Here is an 18,265-nt window from a genome sequence, read left to right as displayed (position 1 = left end):
CTCCTCTGAAGACTCCAGAGCTCGACATCTCATGACTATTCCTCAGCCTCTTAGTATCTGCACTGGATTTGGCAAAGCATATTGCTTCTGACAGTGTAATTTAAAAGGAATCTACATAAGGACAGGAAGCCATGCTCAAGGTTGTCACAACTGTGCAAATCCATCAGAGGCATTTTTTATTCCTGAGCTATGGGTGTCATTGCAGCTTTACCTGCATGTGTGTCTACCTTTGAGGAGACAGATTAAAATCTGTATATTCATTCAATGCCCTGCTAACAAAATTTTGGCTTTATTTAAGAAAGGTTGTCATGATATTTTATTATATTGCAGAATCCAGGGGATCTGACTCAGTGTTGGCTGTTGTCTTCCTTCTGTTATCCGATTCAGAAAGTGCAGAACATCATAGACTCTCTTTGAGTACAGAACCTCAGCTTCAATGAGGGAAGACAAATGTAACTGTAAATGACCCTAGCTGAAAGATGATGATAATGATGATCTTGTAATCATGTAGGCAGCAGAGTCATACTTTCCTACTTTAGTGTCTATGATGAAAGTCAGATTAACTCAAGCCTTATATGCTTGCATTGTCCAGGTACAAAATGTGTCTGTAGGTTATGGTCATTGAACCTGTGGAGTCCCATGACCTCATTAAACATGCCCACACTCCTCTGTATCCGACTTCATGCTGACTTTCAGCTCTTTCCATGTTCTTCTAAAGCAGAGACCTATACCAGCAGTCCCCTTGCCTTCTGCCAGGGATCTCTTCTGTGATTTCTCATAATAAAGTCCCCACCCTTGCCCTCCTGAGTAAGGCTTTACAATGATGCTTTACAATATACAGGGAAATCCTGCTGTGTGAAAAAAATGTGCCTTTTCATGAATGGTTCCACTATTGGAGGATGGTGAATAAATAGAGCCTTCCTGGGGAAGGGAGTGTAAGCCCCATCTGATGTCAGTTCTGCTACCTCACATGTGTCAGGAGCCCATCCTGTCTAGGAAGCCACCAGCCTGTTCCCCTGTTCTGAAGGGAGACAGGGTCATTCCTGACTCACTGTCGGAGAGTCCAAAGTCATGCTGGTGTCTGCACTGGGGATAAGCTGCTCCTGAAGGGAGGGACTAACTGGGACATTTTCAGATTTGTGTTGTTTTGTTTAAGGAGTGCCTTTCTAAGGCTATGAGTGAAAAGAGCTCTGTGTAGGTGGGTAGAAAAGGGAGGATTAAAAGGTCACAAAAATACAATAACACCATTGGGATTATGCAATAAATTGCATTCATGGGAAAGTTGTTGAAGAGATCACAGGCTGTGCTTGCATTTCTCAGGCTGTGTGATAAGCACCTGAAACAGTTGGTCCTGCAACTGTTTGCCCAAAGAGGGAAGGAGGGGAAGCATTTACACTTGCAAATGCTGGAGTCAGCTACAGCATTGGGATGGGGGGGAATGTAATGTCCCTGGGTGCGTGAGAATATGTCAATTATGCATGGCCCAGACCACAGTCTGTATTTGAATAGAATATCCCAAGCCTTTTGATCCCAGATGCCTTAAGTGCCCAATGAAATTATTTTCCCTCACCTTCCCCAGCAGCACGGCCCAAGATTTCTTCCTCTTACTCAGACCTTGCTGAGAGAAGAAGGGAGCAGCCAGAGATGGCTGGTGATGGTGACTGCTTTGAGCCGTTGCACCCTCCCAGCTCCAGGCTGCTAGAGGCAGAATAAAGCTGCTTTAGGTCATGGGCCATGCATGAGCCATGCATCACTTAGGACTTGATAGTTTCATATATTTTCTTATAAAAAGGGCTGATGTGGTCGGTTGCTCTGAACTGACAGTTGCAGTCTTGAGGCTTAAAATTGATGTCCTTTTTGTTTTGCTTTATGGTTTAAGTTTGCATTGCTTTCCTTTTGTATTGCAGCTGGCCCCAGCAGTGTCTTGGGAGATGACCTCATACTACAGCATAGAGACTGGACTTGTAGCAAGCGTGGGTGGGGTGCGCTGAAGTCTCCCAAGGCCTCAGGGACTTTCCAGCTAACAGAGAAGATGCCATAGGAACAAAAGCATTGCCACATTCGGGCATCTGGGGTGGGCAGTAGTGAAAACTGAATGGTCACAAAATCTGTACTAACATGTAGGTTGTTTGGCAGTGACCAGTTGGAGATGAGATGGTCTCAGACCACTCAGTAATGAAGTAGGCAAAGGTAAATGGGAGCTGACGTGATCTTTGAAGGGAAATTTCAGCCAATTTGCTTTCAAGCATGTTCAGAGTGCTGGTGGCAGCAGGATTTAATAAGAGCCCAGTTCTTTTCTTCCTTCCCTCCCACCTTGGACACTGCTTTTCTCTTGACAACCCACATGGTGTACAACCCATGGCACTGTGCCTGATTTGGAGAGACTGACAGCACTAGGTTCAAGCGTCTACTTATTCTTGAGCTGAAGTGATAGCATAGGCACATTATTAAATGTAAATAGGCTTGGATAGAAATCTCTTCAGCCATCTTTTTCCCTTAAATATAAAATATGTCAGGACATTAGACACTGATATATGCATCTTTTTAATTTTTTTTCCTTTTTTTCCTTTTTCTCTTTTTTCTTTCTATTTATTTATTTATTTATTTATTTTCCCCCCAAAAATGACTATTAAATTATTTACACTGTCATACCGTACTGAAAAACAGCAGCCAAGTAATGAGATGGTTTCAAAGCATACATGTCAAAAAGACATCTCTTTTTCATAAGCACAGTCTTTTTCAGACTTCTGTTTTACCACAGGGAAAGAAAGAACATAGGTTCAAATTGGGAAACAGTAAGACAACATCAGCCAGGTGCATTAATTATTAAATTTATGGGAACTGTGGGACTGTGTCTATCACATTATTTTTCATACAAAAAGAAAATTAATGGTAAAGTTTATCCAAATGTATTAAGCTATTTAAAAATAAACATTTACTTCAATGTTAAATTTTTCACAAATTCAAGACCCTCATAATGAGATTAGACACACAGGTAAGTTTAGAATGGGGTGCCTATACAATCAGGATTACCTGGCTGTGCCTGTAGATATGCCTCAAATTTAGATGCATTTAGCCAGTGGTACTGTGACCTGAAAAGACAGGCACTGGGTGATTTTGTTGTTAAAGAGTTACCTATAAAGTCTTTTTTATACTTGAGGTTTGTTTTTTTGGTTTGTTTTATTTTTTTTTTCCATAGTTTAGCTGCAAAATAATCCATAAGGAGAAAACATCTTTTATCACATTTAAATCACATAGAAAAAGGTTTCCATAGGCCTGGCTAATGAATTTAAAAGGGAAAATTATAGGTCATGCTTGTCTTCTTTTATTTAAATTTGCCTTTTGTTAATAAAAAGGATATAGGTCATTCTTTTGCATAATATAAGTTTGGAATATATTTGAGAAAATGAGTTGTAGCTCATTTCATGCTTTTAGCAAAATAATAAATAAAATTCCAACAGGTTTGTATTTGATTTTACACTGTATTTCTCAAGAAAAAGTCACACTTGTTGAATCTCCAGGGATAGTAATTTATCTTTTCACCAATATCTCTTTGTAGAGATACATTGATAAAGGAAACAGAACATATACATGGACTGCTGTGAATGGCACTGATTACAGGTAACCCGTTTCTGTTCTTTGACTTCTTTTGCGTAGTTAAATGTCCTTTTGTTTATTTTGGTTAATATTTTTAGCATTACTTTTTCTAGACTAGCTAAGTCAGGACCAGATTGCCTTGTGTCCAGGCCTGTGGGATATTCTGTGTTCCTCTCTAAGGACCAGAACCTCAGTCTTTCATCCAGCTGTTGAGATTTATCACTAGGGTATTTCGATATGCAGGAAAAAAATATTTTTTATGATTGATATTAAGTATCTTACTTTTCCTTCTACTTTCTGTATCACAGCATACCTTGCTTCTTAATTCTATACTTTCTCTTAGATGCCTCCTCTTATTTCATTTTTTCTTCATATTGTCTCCATGTTCTTGTTTTAATATGCATATTAGAAAGGAAGATGCTATATTTTGGTCTAAATAAAAAACATGGCAAGTTTTGTGCAGATCTTTTTCAGTCATGGTCATTGCTTATATCAAGACTTTGTTAACCTTTATGTCAGATCTTAGGGGCAGGAAACATACTACTGATTATCTCTGAAATCTGTGACATGTTTTAACTAATTAGCAGTGATACTGCTTTGTTTTTATAAATTACATGGTGAACAGCAGCAGGAACAAATTAAGTAAAAAAAAAGTAAAAGCACATCCCCCTTTGAATGCAACATTGGCGTGTATATTATTTCAAATTGACTCAAGCACAGAGCTCTGTAACATTAGAAGGAATGTAGACACTTGACATTATCTAAAACAAGTTAAGGTTTACCAAGTCCTGGAAAAGTTAAACTACTCTAGTTCAAAACTAGATGGTATAAATATTGAGTCAAATTTTTACCAAAACAATGTTTTTTATTGTGGTGAATTGCAGTAGTCCTCAGTCAAGCTGGTTCCCATTTTCTGTTGTGTTCTGCACAGCTGTACGGTCAATGAGAATGCAAACATTAATTTGTATCTAAAACTAAACAAATCAGTTTTAACAAGAGAATGCAAATATAGGATCTTTTATTCAGCATCCCATTTTTATGTTGAACTGCCTCCATCTTTACAGTTTGTAAGAAAATAAATTTTTTTATCAGACTATGCCAACTAGCAATCAGTAAAGAAATACATTTGATTTATACGACTTCTTGATTCTTACTGAGCTCCCTGGCATGAGATACAGCAATAAATCCATGGAGTCACATTCCAGAAAACCTATTAAACATAAATAGATTTTAATTAGCAATTTCTTCTAGCCAGTAACTTAATGACAGGTAAACTGCTGCTGATTTCCCTAGAGGATAATTACTGAATATTTAGCGATAGTGTTCTACACATCTCACTTACATTGTGTTTAAATGGCAAATGTATCATTAAAGGTCATCTCATTTATGGCTCAATTGTACAGCTTTTTTAATGTTAATTTCTACAACTATCTATTAGAAACCATTGAAGTTCTACAGTGATGAAATCTAAGTGCAGAAATTAAGGATGTAATCTGGGAGATGATGATACCTCTTTAATGATTACATGTATCTCCTGTCCTTTACATACCATTTTAGAACTGAACTCTTCTACATGTATAATCAATTTAGTTGCAAAAAGAATCTCTATATTTTATGAACAAGAACAAATATAATCTAAAAGAAAATACATTACAAATGTTTTGCAAATCTTAAAATGTTATTATGCAATGTTCAAAGGTTTTTAGTGGTGACTGCATGGTTCAAGAAAATATTTTGCATACTTAAAGTAGTGTGAATTCAAGTATTGCCTGATAATTTTCCTAACGAATACTAATAGTTGTTTTATTAGTAAAAGGAGAGTCCGTCATTATATGATACATACAAATCAGTGAAGTATAACATGCCATTTTTTGCAATCAATTATCATTTTGACATGTGTTACGTTGGAATGCTAAATGCATTAGCGGAAGATACAAGAAATCATATATTTTATTATTTGCAATTATTTTAAAATTCCTTGCTTATCCGTTAAAAAAGTACATTTATGTTTAAAAGCATAAATAAGAATTAAATTAAACACAGGGAACTTCAAGACTGGCATGAACCTAATTGTGTCTGTTACAAAGTGTAAGGCTTGCATGTCACTATATGAGTATCTTGCCTCATGATGATCCAACTTCCAGACTTGTTAGTTGATTTCAAAACACGTAGAAGCTGAAACTGGAAAAATGCTGCAGATAACATAGTTTCTTTGCTTGTCTCGTTTCTATTGCAGTTTGGCATTGGTTTTACCATCATACAGCTTTTATTATATTAAAGCCAAAATAGAAGAACCAATAATTCAAGCCAGATGTGAGTACTATGAAGGTGTCCTGGTTTTGTCTAGTATTGCCAAGCCTCAGATTCACTTCAAAAAGCAATGTTTAAAATTCATAAATTTTGTGGAATTCACTAATGTTATCATGATGCACCCAAAATCTTCAGCAATGATTCTAACCCATTGTAACCTCCCAGGTACAAGAAATATTCTATACAGATAGAATATGTGCAGGTACCCCAGTTCCACTGACAATCCCTTCCCCCTTGCTCTGTGCCTATAGAATCATTGCTTTGTGTTTCCTCTGTTGCTTTCATTTTAAGGGTCTGGATACTATTTCTTCCATTCTATTAGCTAAATGTTGTGATATAGATTATAATAACAAAACATTTTTTTGTTATTTTTACAGTAGTTACAGTATAATATTTAACAAATTACCTCTTCTGCCCATAGGAATAGATTAATGCAAAATCACGGTTTGGTTTGGCTTGCAGCTAGGTTTTTATTACAAATAGTTTTAGTGGATGTTTGTAATGTATTTTCGGATTAGACTAATTTCAAGCCATTTACAGATTCTGGAGAGATAATTGGAAATTATACTTGTGAGGATTCAAATGCTTTTTGTTTATTAGGTGTAGCATAACTATAATCTAGATATTAGATAAAATAGAACCCATCACATCCTTTTAACTTTATCCAAGTATTATGATAAACTTGAACAAATATGCAGTTAAATAGAAAGTTAGAAAATCACTATGAATCTCTCTGACAGGCATAGAATGTTAGTTTAGAGAAAACTTGGTTAGCACTAAATCACTGTCCTCTACCATAGCCTCCTGCATATGATGTAGAATATGACAAGTTTTTAATAATCAGTGATTTATTTTATAACTTTGTCAAATAGTAAGTAGTTTAAGATTAAAGTTTTAGTGAGTGAATATGGTACTCTTGATGGATTAGATCATCTGGTTTTGCACTAGTATCAGTATAACCTGCAAAGCAGACATTTGAAATAGCCAATAGCCACAGTATATAGAAGGTACTTGAGAAATAATTGAGAAGGACATATTCTTCAGTCTTCAAAGATATTTGTCTTTTTTCCAGACTACAGCTGTATGTAAATTGAACCTTTGATCTATCTATGCACAATATTTTTATTCAAGGGGCTGTTTGAATAAAATATTGTTTTGTGACCCCTTTTGCTTTACCCTGTTTTTTTCTGTTTCCCTGCTTTCTCTTTCTGATGGATAGTGGCAATCAAAAAGGGCAAGTATATTCTTGTTGCTCAATTTCCTTCTGTTTACTGCAGTTGATACTTTTCACTTATATTTCTATTCCTATGGGATATTCTCCTCTGTATTCCTCATCTCAGGATTTTTCCCATGATCATTGGGTACCATAGCAATAGGAAAAAAAAGAAAAAAAAAAAGATGTGTTTCTTTGTTTTCATGCACATTTCAATATGTTCCTAATCTCTAATTCTTCTTTGTCTAGTCCTATCAGTGTTCAAAGATACCAGCTTTTAAAAATGTTATTTTCAGTAGCATTGAAAGTGATGCTTATATGGATGAGTTTTTTAATCTTTATTGCAGAAAATAGTAGAAGCATTTTCCTTCATGTTCTAACAACTTGTCCCAAATATTTCCTTGTATCAGACTGTAATTCTAATGAAAACATCTCATATGTTTTCATGTTGTCATGCCAATGAAATGTCCTTGAAGTAAGTTGCTAGATACATTTTGGTTGCCAGGAGTATGTTGTACATAACAATCAAGTAATTTCTTCCTATACTATGAAATACTGAAAAGTATACAGTATATTAGTAGGAAAGTGTCTCAAAATAAACATTTCTTTCCAAATTCATGGATGCATGCAAAAGCTAGTCAGATAGTTTGAGAAGAAAAACTATGTCAAAAAGCCTAGTTTACTTACTTGGTGTTTACTCTTCCTTTTTGTAGATTCAGAAACACTGAAGCTTGATCGTTTTGATGAATTTGGTTATACATTCATAGCACCAAGGTTGGTTAATGTCCCAGTACTGAGCATTATTTCAGCAGTCAATAAACACTTTATCAGATTAATGACATTAACAAACTACACACTTGACCAATAGTTTCATTTTGGTAAAAAATATTAAGTAAAAGAGCAGTTATTAATTTCATGTTTTGCAAGATTGATCTGTTCTTCTTGCTGGAGTGTAAATAGCACCTTCCAGCTCTGATTCCTGTTTATATTAATCAAAGAGAGCTGTAACACCTGATATTGGTGTTTTAATGGAAATCTTATACATGTGTGTTCATTTCTTGTGGTTCTGACTTTTAAGACTTTACAACTCTGTACCTTACCTTCTCATTTGTAAAATAGGTACCATAATACTTAACTCAAGATATTTTCAAACTTCAAGATAAAGTGTTTCAAAGCTCTCTGTCACCTATGGATTAACTAATTTTTGATTCATTGAACATAAAAAATGATTGAGTCATTGAAAATTGATTAAGTTCATTAGCTCCCTGGTTTTTCATGTGAAATTGTGTAGTCTTTGTTGCCCCTGTGAATGCATGTTTGCAATGGAAACATGGTATGATAAATAGTTTTCAAAAATTAAGCTCCTTTAAAAAATAATTATGATAAATAAAGGAAATGCCATATGACCAAGATCAGTTAAGAATTGTTACATTTCTCACTTCTCTTAAAAATTTCTGTATCTTTTAAAATTTCAATGAATATATTGATTCATATGTAAAACATAGTCCGCTATTTTCAAATATATTCTTAACTGTTCAATTTAATTTTTATGAAGGATTGAAGTTATTGATAACCAACTGTACCAATTACCAGTTTCCAGCAAGTCCCTAGGTGTTAGGCTGAACTATATGAACAAAACTTGTTTGATATGTGGCTCTGTTTAAATATGAATACTGGTATAGTAAGGCAAATTCTGCCTGTAGTCTTTCAGCATCATGATGGGTAATAGGATAGCTTATTCATATGAATTACTTGAACAGACTTCTTTTGTTTGTAAAATTAATTTAATATAAAAAGCTAATTTAAAAATAGAGCTCCCTGCTTTAATGCTGAATAGTCTCTACATTTTAATTAAAGTTATTTAATACCATTCACCATCTAATATTAGCCTTTAAAATGCCCAGTGTCTTTTATTGTGCTTGCTTGAATTCAATGCATTGCCCAATGATATATTGCTTTATTTTATTACATTATATAAAGGATAGTAGTCTACTGTTTATCTGTTTTGCATATGTCAAAACAATGAGTGTTTATATGCTTATATACTGTGTGCCCTATTAAAATTGCCATTAAGACTTCTCAGAGGATAGGACCTTATCCCATAAATCTGGCCTTAGTTGAACATGAAGTGACTATGTTTTAATCAGCAGTCCATGTACTTTCCAGTACAGTTTAACCCAGGAGAAGTCTACATTCACGGGGCATTTTCTTGTTTAGTTTTCAGACTCTCTGATCTCCTAATTTCATGGCCTACGCTAGTCCTGAGTGCTTTTTCTAGGAACCTGTGCTCTATCTCATACACGGAGTTTTCTTATAATTCAGATTTAGACAGGAACTTGAACACTTTATTTCCTGTAGATGCCTGAACTATTCAACATAATCAACATTCAGTACTGACCATGGTAGTCAACTGATGTAGTATTACCAGCCATGTAACTGTAGTTGCACAGTCTTGCTTGGATTTTAAAATTGCTGGGCCATATTTGTCTGCTTTAGTAGCAAAGGAAACAAATCTGAGAAGACTGATGTTTTGTTGTTTTTCAGAGAATACTGTATTGATGTAAAAAAATCAGAAAACAACACTGAATTTCTATTAAATTTCAATGAATTTATTGACAGAAATACTCCAAGCAGTCCATCATGTAAGTATTCTTCTCAATTCGCTGAAATTTTTCCTTAGGAAAATACTTATTCATAAATGAAAATCAGTCAAAATGTCAGCTTTCATGCCCAAATCATGTTTTGGGTTTTATCTTCACTGAGCAGCTGGAGCTTGGTAGAATTCACAGCTGCAGGTTCCAGTCCCAGATCAACTGATTTACCAACACTGATTTACCTTGTGACATTGAAGACCAAGGCCCAGATTTAAATGATTCAGCTCCAATTTACCCCTGTTTTATTTTCCATAGTGGTAAAATCTATATTAAAGTATGTGCTTACTTCTGTTGGCCATTTCTAGAACTTTCTCTTGCACAGTGGTACTGAAGAAGATGCTTGAGAAGCATTGACTTCCAACCACCTTTTCAAAGATATTATAAAAATGCATATTCATTTAAGCTACTAATTCAAAATTAGTTTATTTCCCTGTACCCATTTTTAGATATCAAATATGTTTTTTTTGAGAGGCTTGGACTTAACCGATATATTTATATTGTAGTTGAATTATCTCCACTTTTGTAGTACATAAAAGTAAGTATAACTAAGAATTAAGTGTTGTTTCATTACCTGAAAAAAAAAAGTGTTTGAATGAAAATATGTTTTAAAAATAGGTTATTTCCAAATTTAACATAGGGGCTTTGCAAATCCGGGACCTATACCCTTATCACTTTGCTTATTCCTATGACACAAAATAGTTTTTTAAGATACAATGAAGGAAAAGTTTAAGTGAAGTCAACATTGTGAGAGCAATCTATTTAAGAGTAAGTACTTAATGTAATTTGAAGTTAGACAGTATGTCTAATAGAAATATCCAAATTTTTGTGGCTATAGCATCCTGACAATTCAGAATTTCATTTTAGTCATTTAATAAAGATCCATGACATATGGTTTCAGATGACTGCCTTAACTCTTTTGATAGGTAATCCTGATATGGTTATTAGAGTTTTGCTGGATGCAGGATTTACAAGTGATCTTGCCCAAAATTATTGGAGTAAACTGTCTCTGTAAGTATTCTTTTTGACTGTGATCTTTTCAATGCATTTCTAAGCTTGATAATAAAATAATATATATGTTTGTAAATACAAATATACAGTTAATGTTTTCACGGGATAGATATTTAATTCACAGTTATGCACTTAAGCTGCAACCCTTGACATAGGAACTTGTGAGAATTTAAGTCAGTTTTCATTTTAAATCTTATTTTTATTTACAGTGATGGAGTTGTTGCACAATTTGTTGTTACAGATGGTGGGATTACTAGAGTGTTCCCCAAAAGGTAACAATTATTATAAAATACTATAATATGATAATTTTGAAACCTGAAAGGGTGGAATGTTACATAATGGTTTTATTGATTGAAAAACTTCTACAGTCTAGTCTGTACAGATAACTATGAAATGAATGGAATGTCTTGTTTTACTTTGATTTTACTTGTGTTACTGCTTGAAACTAATCTGTAACATTATTTCCATAACAGGTCCTTGTAATTCCAGTTTCTAATCAGTGTAGAGTACTAGTAAAAGCAGTGCCCCTGTAGTAGTGATGGGGCCATGCTAATACCTAATTACTCTGAAGCACTCATTTGTTTGGCAGGCTGGCAGGCTGCAAATACTATAAAGCACTGGGCAATTATTTTTTAGACTAATAAGAGCAGACCAAATGGGCCAGGGACTTAAAAATGTATTATTACCAGAGGGCAAAAAGGAAATATTATGGTGGTCATATAATAAACTTGACACACGCATCAGTGACTGCGAATAATGAGGGCACCAGTACAGATATACTGGTAAATGGCAAATTTATCTATTTATTTAAGTTCTTCTGTGTTTCCACAAAATGGAAAAATGGCAATGAATTTTAATCCCCAAATCAGTTTCTTTTTTGGTTTGATATTTTTAAAGATATAAAGGCTTTTGTGGTGATTTCTCAAGAAATAGTATGTGATGTAAAGGTTTGTTTATGTTTTGTTTTAAGTAGTGCTGCAGTTATATTTGTCTCAATATATCTAAAATGACGAGACAAGATCTATGTTGTTCCAAGTGTACTATTTTAATTTCTTTCCATTTTTTTTTTTAATAATTACACCTGGCAGTTAACCAGTGAGAGCTGACAAAGTCTGAGGACTACATGAATGAATCTCACATTATTTCCAACTGTGAAACGTTAAAAAAACCCAGCCTGAAGTACAGCTTTAATGAGACACTAACTATCTTTTTTTCATAACTATTTTTTTGTCATTAGGGCAGGAGAAGACTGGTTGGAAAATGCTGAAACTTATGAAGTCAGCTTCTATAAACGGAGTTTAGATAATGACAACTATATTTTCACAGCTCCATATTACAACAGTAAGTCATCACTGTTTTGAACTGTCAGGGCTAGCTAGTCAAATATAAATGTACTTCTGGACATTTCTCATACAAGTGGGACACTTCATAAGGAAAAAAATCTTGGGACGTCATGCGTTATTAAAGAAAAGGTAGCTAGGAGGGCACTAAACAAGGGACATTATAATTTGTCAACTCTAGTGGCCCTGTATGCTCAGAATTAAAAAAGCTGAAAACATGCAGAATACTGGTGTTCATTTATTATACTGAGACACTGTTTTAGAGAGATGCTTTGGCAGAATTATTTTAAAAGGAAGTGAAAGAAAATCACACATGAGGACAATAGCACTACCTAAAAAAGCCTTATTTGAGCTGTGTTCTGAATACTAGCTCAGCACCAATCCTAACTTGGAGGAGCAAGTATAAGGATCCAGAGTCCACAGCTCTGTCCACTGCACCATTGCTTAAATTAAACTTTGCTTTTGAATTCTATTTCAGATTGCTGTTATACACCAAAACCAGTTTTTCTGTGATATTTAAAACTCATATATGCACAATAGTAAGTGCTCGTTACTGATGTGAGCAGCATTAACCTCGCCAAGCTCATATAAAAGCAGATGCTACCACAAATGACATACTCCTCTCTTAAACATATGGGATCTTTTATTGATGTTATTTCATACTTATTTATTGCAGCTTTTCTCAATAAAATATTAAGAAGGTAATTAACTAAATTCCCTGAAGCCTTTGTTGTTCCTCAAAGAGCTCCAGGGAATGTACTTTTAACTTGGTCTTTCATACTAAGCAGTGTTGAAAACAGGCTGAAGTCCATCAGACAAGTAATTGTTGCTTAGTGAGTGGTGTCAGTATACCCTGCATTAAAAAATACAGAGACGACGGCAGGATAAAATCTTTGGCTCTGATCCTGGTTTTAACAGATCTGTTCACATGTGTAAAGCTATTCATGGCTCTTCATGAAAAAAAAAAAAAAAAAAGGCTACAGTAACTTTATGAAGCAGTGAAACCGCGTACAAAAATTGAATGAAGAAAAGTAAACAAAAGTATTTCTCTTAGTCATCCAGATGCTAGTGATCTGAGCTATTACAGGTGATAAATGTGCAGTACAACTAGGTCAGTGCTTTTGAATAAGGATTTTTTTGAGACATTCTGGTTATTTGAATGATCATTAATTTCACTTTCAGAGGAAGACGCTTTTATATCACCCTAACCTTTTTTTTTTTGTCCCTTCTATATTCTCAGAAAGTGGTGCCAATAGCTATGAAACAGGTATTATGGTAAGCAAGGCTGTGGAAATAACAATTAATGGGAAGCTTCTGAAACCAGCAGGTAAGAGAGCAGTGCTGAAACTAAATACATTAGTTATTTGTTTGTTGCTCAACAGTGAATTAGAAATTTAATTGAGATTTCAAAGGAACTTCACTTTATAGAAGACTATTTTCTCTGAGACTGTTTTAATCTTGCTAGTGGAAATCAAGCCAAAGATCTGGTTGTGTTTGAGTAAGAGTGCTTAATTTATTAGTCTCATGAAGGATATTGGTGGTCAGACAACTGAGCAAAAATCATATTTTGTCCTTTTCCAGTTTAATAATTTAGATGTTATTATAAATTTCCCCTCTTTTTTCAGTATTCTACAGTTACCTTGGGTTTTTTAGTTTTGTTTTTTTTTTTTTTTTTTTCATTTTACTATAAAATACTTTCATGTATTTCTTGTTAGTTGTTGGAATAAAAATTGATGCAACCAGCTGGATGGAAAATTTCACAAAAACCACAATCAAGAGCCTGGTAAGCAATTGACCAAGTCTTTTTTGAACTTTATTTGCATTTCTCAAAGCTTCAGATGCAAATAGGTCTAATAGCTCTTTGTGCCAGAGTCACACTGATGTGTAGTTGCCAAGTAATTGTGGTATTTAAATCATCCAAATGCACAAAATAAATCTATGTTGAAATAGGCTGTATTTTGTACGTGTCTTGCTTTCATAATTACAGAACATGGATAAAGACAAAGAAAAATGACATATTCCAGCCAGTAGGCTCCCTACTAAGATTATGCTGTAGCAGTGAATAAAATCTGCAAAAGAATTTGTGAATCTATTTTTATTTAATATGGAGGATGGGTAAGCAGGAAACAGTAAGGATTTATATTGCACCCAACAATACAGCATTTTAGCAGAACTTAATGAAATAGGTGCTTAACCCTTTCATTCCTTATATCTAATGCTTAGGTATAAATGGGGAGGAGGAAAGACTGAAGGAAAACTAAGTAATTAATAATGCATTGGGAAAGGAGAGGCACAAAATGAAGTCAATTATGGAACAATCAGATGAGATAATGTTGCTTGATTGGTTGTATATTAAGGGAATCAAAAACAGTGGCTGGCCATTGTAGACATAAAGAGAAACAAAGAGGAATATCTCAGTATTACTTTGAGATTAATGACTGCAGCATTATCTGGTAGTTATTTTTCTCAGGTCTTCATGCAAGGACAGAGTTATGTGTGTATGTATACAGATATTGCAAGAAAAAGAGAAAAACATGTTAGTAATCAAAGTCATAAAAGCTAACTGGATATGGTGGGATTCCTTTATCACATGGGATTCCCATGATTCAAAACTGGTGAGGCCTTTCATAGTCAGAAAAGATAACTTGACAGCATATTTTCTAGGCTTTCTTTTCATACCACAAACAAATGGAAATGTACATGCTCTTTCTCTTTTACTTTACACTCATAACACTGCCATCCTGACAAGTCCTTCAAACTATTTATCTCTAATGTATCGAGCATATTTAAAAAGGGAGATGTATCAGAGACTTTGTGAAAGATAGTAGAGATTGTGCTGTTGATAATTACTGAATACAGGTTGCTCACAGAGGTATTTGTGATAAACAATACAGACTCAAGATTAATTTAATTGATACAGATATTGAAAGTCAATTCACTTATTCTTGTTTTGATTGATTCATATCACTAAAAAATACAGCTTCTTTTGAAACAGTCTTGTGAAAATTACTCTATTCCTGTTTTTTAGTGCAACAGTGAAATCTGTGGCTGTGAGAGAAACAGTATGGTAAGAATATGTTCAGTTTATGAATATCTGACATGTTAGAAAAACTTATTCTCTCAAGATTTATCTGCGACAAAAATTCTATCATTATTTGAGGATTAATTTTACAGAAAACAGGACAAACATTTGTGTCTTAAGAAAGAAGTGAAAATTAGGAGAGGAGGGAATGAAAGGGTATAAAAGTCAGGTGAAGTGGCTGTTGCAAGAATCATTGCAATGAGGTTATGAGAACTTGAGGGAAGAAAAAATAGAGTAAGAGCAATAGACAATTATATGCAGAAAAATGTGAGAAAAAATATAATGGTAATTTTCAAAGGAAGAAGCAAATCCTGAGAAAAGGGAGTAATATTAAAAAAAAAAAAAAAAAAAAAAAAAAAGTGTGAAAAAGAACACTAGAAGTACCTTAGAGAGGAGTAAATGCAAGCTGAAAAGCACCAGAGTATGTGATGTGCACTTCAACAGTCATTCGTCATCCTCCTCTCCTCTGTTCCCAACCCATTCAGGATTTGGGGATCCCATAGCTCTGCTAGCACTCAGGAGACCACAGCCAGGGACTATCACAGTATCAGGTTCTGCCATGTGCTTAAAAGCTTTCTCTGCTCAGGTCTTCTGTGAGTTTTTTTGTGGAGTGTGAAGATCATTAAATGCCAAGAGTTACAACAAAAAGGGTACTTTGGGAGGTTATCTACTTGGCCTTGCTGCTATCTCTCCAATCTAGGACTGCAAAAATCTTTTACAAAGTGCAAAACACAGGGCTTCCCATTCCTGCACCTGACACCTGGAGGAAACCCACTTCAGCCCTTGGCAAGTGAAAAGAATCATGACTAGCAAGCTGGGAGTCTGCCCTTAAGATTTTTACCATTAAAAGCTGCAAATGGAAAAGGACTTTAAGCATGGCTGAAGCACACGAGAATTTGTAGTCCTTTGTTATGAGCTGAGATTCAATTATGATCAGATTTAATAAGGATATAGCACTCTTAGAGCTAACAAAGTATTGAGCAAATGATTTATAAAACAACTTTTATGAAATTAAGAAGCAAATAAGCTTTTGATCTGTACAAACTTTTATAATACTGATAGTGGTACTTATTATAGCTTAATATTGGCCCTTGGCTATGGGGTTGTGATTTAGCCTGAGCCAGAGATTTGAACATACTTCTGAAGTGTTGAATAAAAAATAGTTTCTTATGGAGTGTTCTCTTGACAAATCTTTCCTTCAAAACCTATTTTACTTTCTTACAACAGCATGTGGACTGTGTTATCCTTGATGATGGTGGATTTCTTTTGATGTCAAATCGGGATGAATATACACAACAGGTATGTATATTTTTTAAGGACAGAACAGGAAAATCAATAGGCAGACATTTTAGGAGTAAAAAAACAGCATTTCACTTTCAATTTACCCTAAGAATAACATTTCTGAATCACAAGAATTTTGCTGTATCATAAATTCCAATTATTTTATTAGTCTTTTTCACAGTCTTATTTATGGTTCAAGATGTCATACTTCTATCAAGTGTTTTTTATGCTCTGCCCGTAGGTTGGTAGGCTGCCAACAGAACTAGGATGGTGAGGGCAAGTAGTATGGCATCCACACACCTTCTTTCTTGGATTCCTTTTGCTCTTCCCCAAGCAAGGTGGACTCGTTGATAGTACATTTAACAATTACTGTCTAACTGGAGTTCTCCAACTAAGGTTTTGTGAGAGAAATAGTCAAACACATAAATAAATACATAAACAGCACAACCAGCTGAGTTGTGTAAAGGGAAAAAATACTGGGAGGGGAAAATCAGAAATCTTCACCTCAACTTTTTATGAGAAAATACTTGGAAATACTTAACTTATCTCTGTATATTTTCCCTCATGAGATTGGAAGATTCTTTGGTGAAATTGATCCTGGCCTCATGCGAAATCTGATTAACATGTCCCTGTATGCTTTTAATAAGTCGTATGACTATCAATCAGTCTGTGATCCTGAAGAAGAACCAAAGCAAGGAGCTGGACTTCGTTCTGCTTATGTGGTCAGTAGTCCCTTGTGTGGTGACTGACATTCCCTTAAAATTCTGCAGGTGTTTATGCAAATAATATAATCTCCGTTGTTTTTTTCCCAGCCTACGATAACAGATATTTTGCATCTAGGATGGTGGGCTTCAGCAGCTGCCTGGTAAGTACAAGTGTGTAGAAAATCTGTATATCCAAACTAGAATTAATCAGTGGATCAAAACAGTATTAGTCTTTTTATTCCCTCCATAATACTGCAGTTTCTCCTGATGAAAATTCTTAACTATGTCTCCAAACTCCTTGGAAAATCCATCGTTCTGTCAGCAGCTGAATTTAAAACTACTCTTGTCAGGATTTGTGATTGTGTGTTCCAACTCTACAAAATCAGCTTCAGGAAGCAGAATTGGGATTAATGATCTAAGTCTGATTAGCAGGTGTGAGGGTTCAAATGAAATTATTACACTTATAATTATTAATCACTTGTTTCCCTCTTTCAGAATATCATCTTTCCCTTTTTCTAGTAAGAAATCTTAAGAAATTTAATGCTTGCTTTTCATTGAATCATTTTACAAAAACACATGAATCATAGAATAATAGAATGGTTTGGGTTGGAAGGAACCTTAAAGATCATCTAGTTCCAACCCCCCTGCCATGGGCCGGGACACCTTCCACTAGACCAGGTTGCTCAAAGCCCCGTTCAACTTGGCCTTGAACCCTTCCGGGGGGGGCAGCCACAGCTTCTCTGGGCAACCTGTGCCACACACTAAAGAATTTCTTCCTTTTATCTAATATAAATCTACCTTCTTTCAGTTTAAAACTGTTACCTTTCATCCTATCACTATACTCCCTGATAAAGAGTCCCTCTTCCTCTTTCCTGTAGGCCCCCTTTAAGTATTTGTTATAGTTTAGGCCACTCATTCACTCCTCCCCCTTGATGGGATGGGGAGGAGAAAATATAACAAAAGTCTTGGGGCATGAGACAAGGACAGGAAGGCCTTACTCACCAGTTATGGTCACGGTGGAAAGACACACACAACTTGGGAAAAAAACATCAATTTAATATGAACACCACCACTGC

At 34.9% G+C, this 18,265-nt stretch overlaps 1 protein-coding gene across 10 annotated transcripts in view; it reads left to right on the top strand.

The window, feature by feature from the left end:
- Positions 1 to 18,265, top strand: part of CACNA2D1 (calcium voltage-gated channel auxiliary subunit alpha2delta 1) — a 425,853-nt gene that overhangs the window by 386,886 nt on the left and 20,702 nt on the right. For 4 of the 10 annotated variants that reach the window (XM_032985225.2, XM_032985218.2, XM_032985223.2 and 1 more), the window contains 14 exons: positions 3,560 to 3,621; positions 5,834 to 5,910; positions 7,127 to 7,141; positions 7,834 to 7,894; positions 9,665 to 9,762; positions 10,698 to 10,782; positions 10,992 to 11,054; positions 12,020 to 12,123; positions 13,363 to 13,449; positions 13,838 to 13,905; positions 15,151 to 15,189; positions 16,432 to 16,503; positions 17,055 to 17,207; positions 17,298 to 17,350. In XM_032985225.2, coding sequence (XP_032841116.1) covers positions 3,560 to 3,621; positions 5,834 to 5,910; positions 7,127 to 7,141; positions 7,834 to 7,894; positions 9,665 to 9,762; positions 10,698 to 10,782; positions 10,992 to 11,054; positions 12,020 to 12,123; positions 13,363 to 13,449; positions 13,838 to 13,905; positions 15,151 to 15,189; positions 16,432 to 16,503; positions 17,055 to 17,207; positions 17,298 to 17,350 — 1,037 coding nt within the window. Of the gene's footprint in view, positions 1 to 3,559; positions 3,622 to 5,833; positions 5,911 to 7,126; positions 7,142 to 7,833; positions 7,895 to 9,664; positions 9,763 to 10,697; positions 10,783 to 10,991; positions 11,055 to 12,019; positions 12,124 to 13,362; positions 13,450 to 13,837; positions 13,906 to 15,150; positions 15,190 to 16,431; positions 16,504 to 17,054; positions 17,208 to 17,297; positions 17,351 to 18,265 lie in introns of those variants that run through there. The other 6 variants (XM_032985224.2, XM_032985221.2, XM_032985222.2 and 3 more) reach the window with 3 other exon arrangements.

The sequence above is a fragment of the Tyto alba genome, unplaced genomic scaffold, assembly GCF_018691265.1.
Source record: "Tyto alba isolate M040663 unplaced genomic scaffold, T.alba_DEE_v4.0 Super-Scaffold_2, whole genome shotgun sequence".
NCBI classification, from domain to species: domain Eukaryota; kingdom Metazoa; phylum Chordata; class Aves; order Strigiformes; family Tytonidae; genus Tyto; species Tyto alba.
The sequence above is the reverse complement of the archived record's forward strand: the minus strand, read 5'-3'. Positions and strand labels throughout refer to the sequence as shown.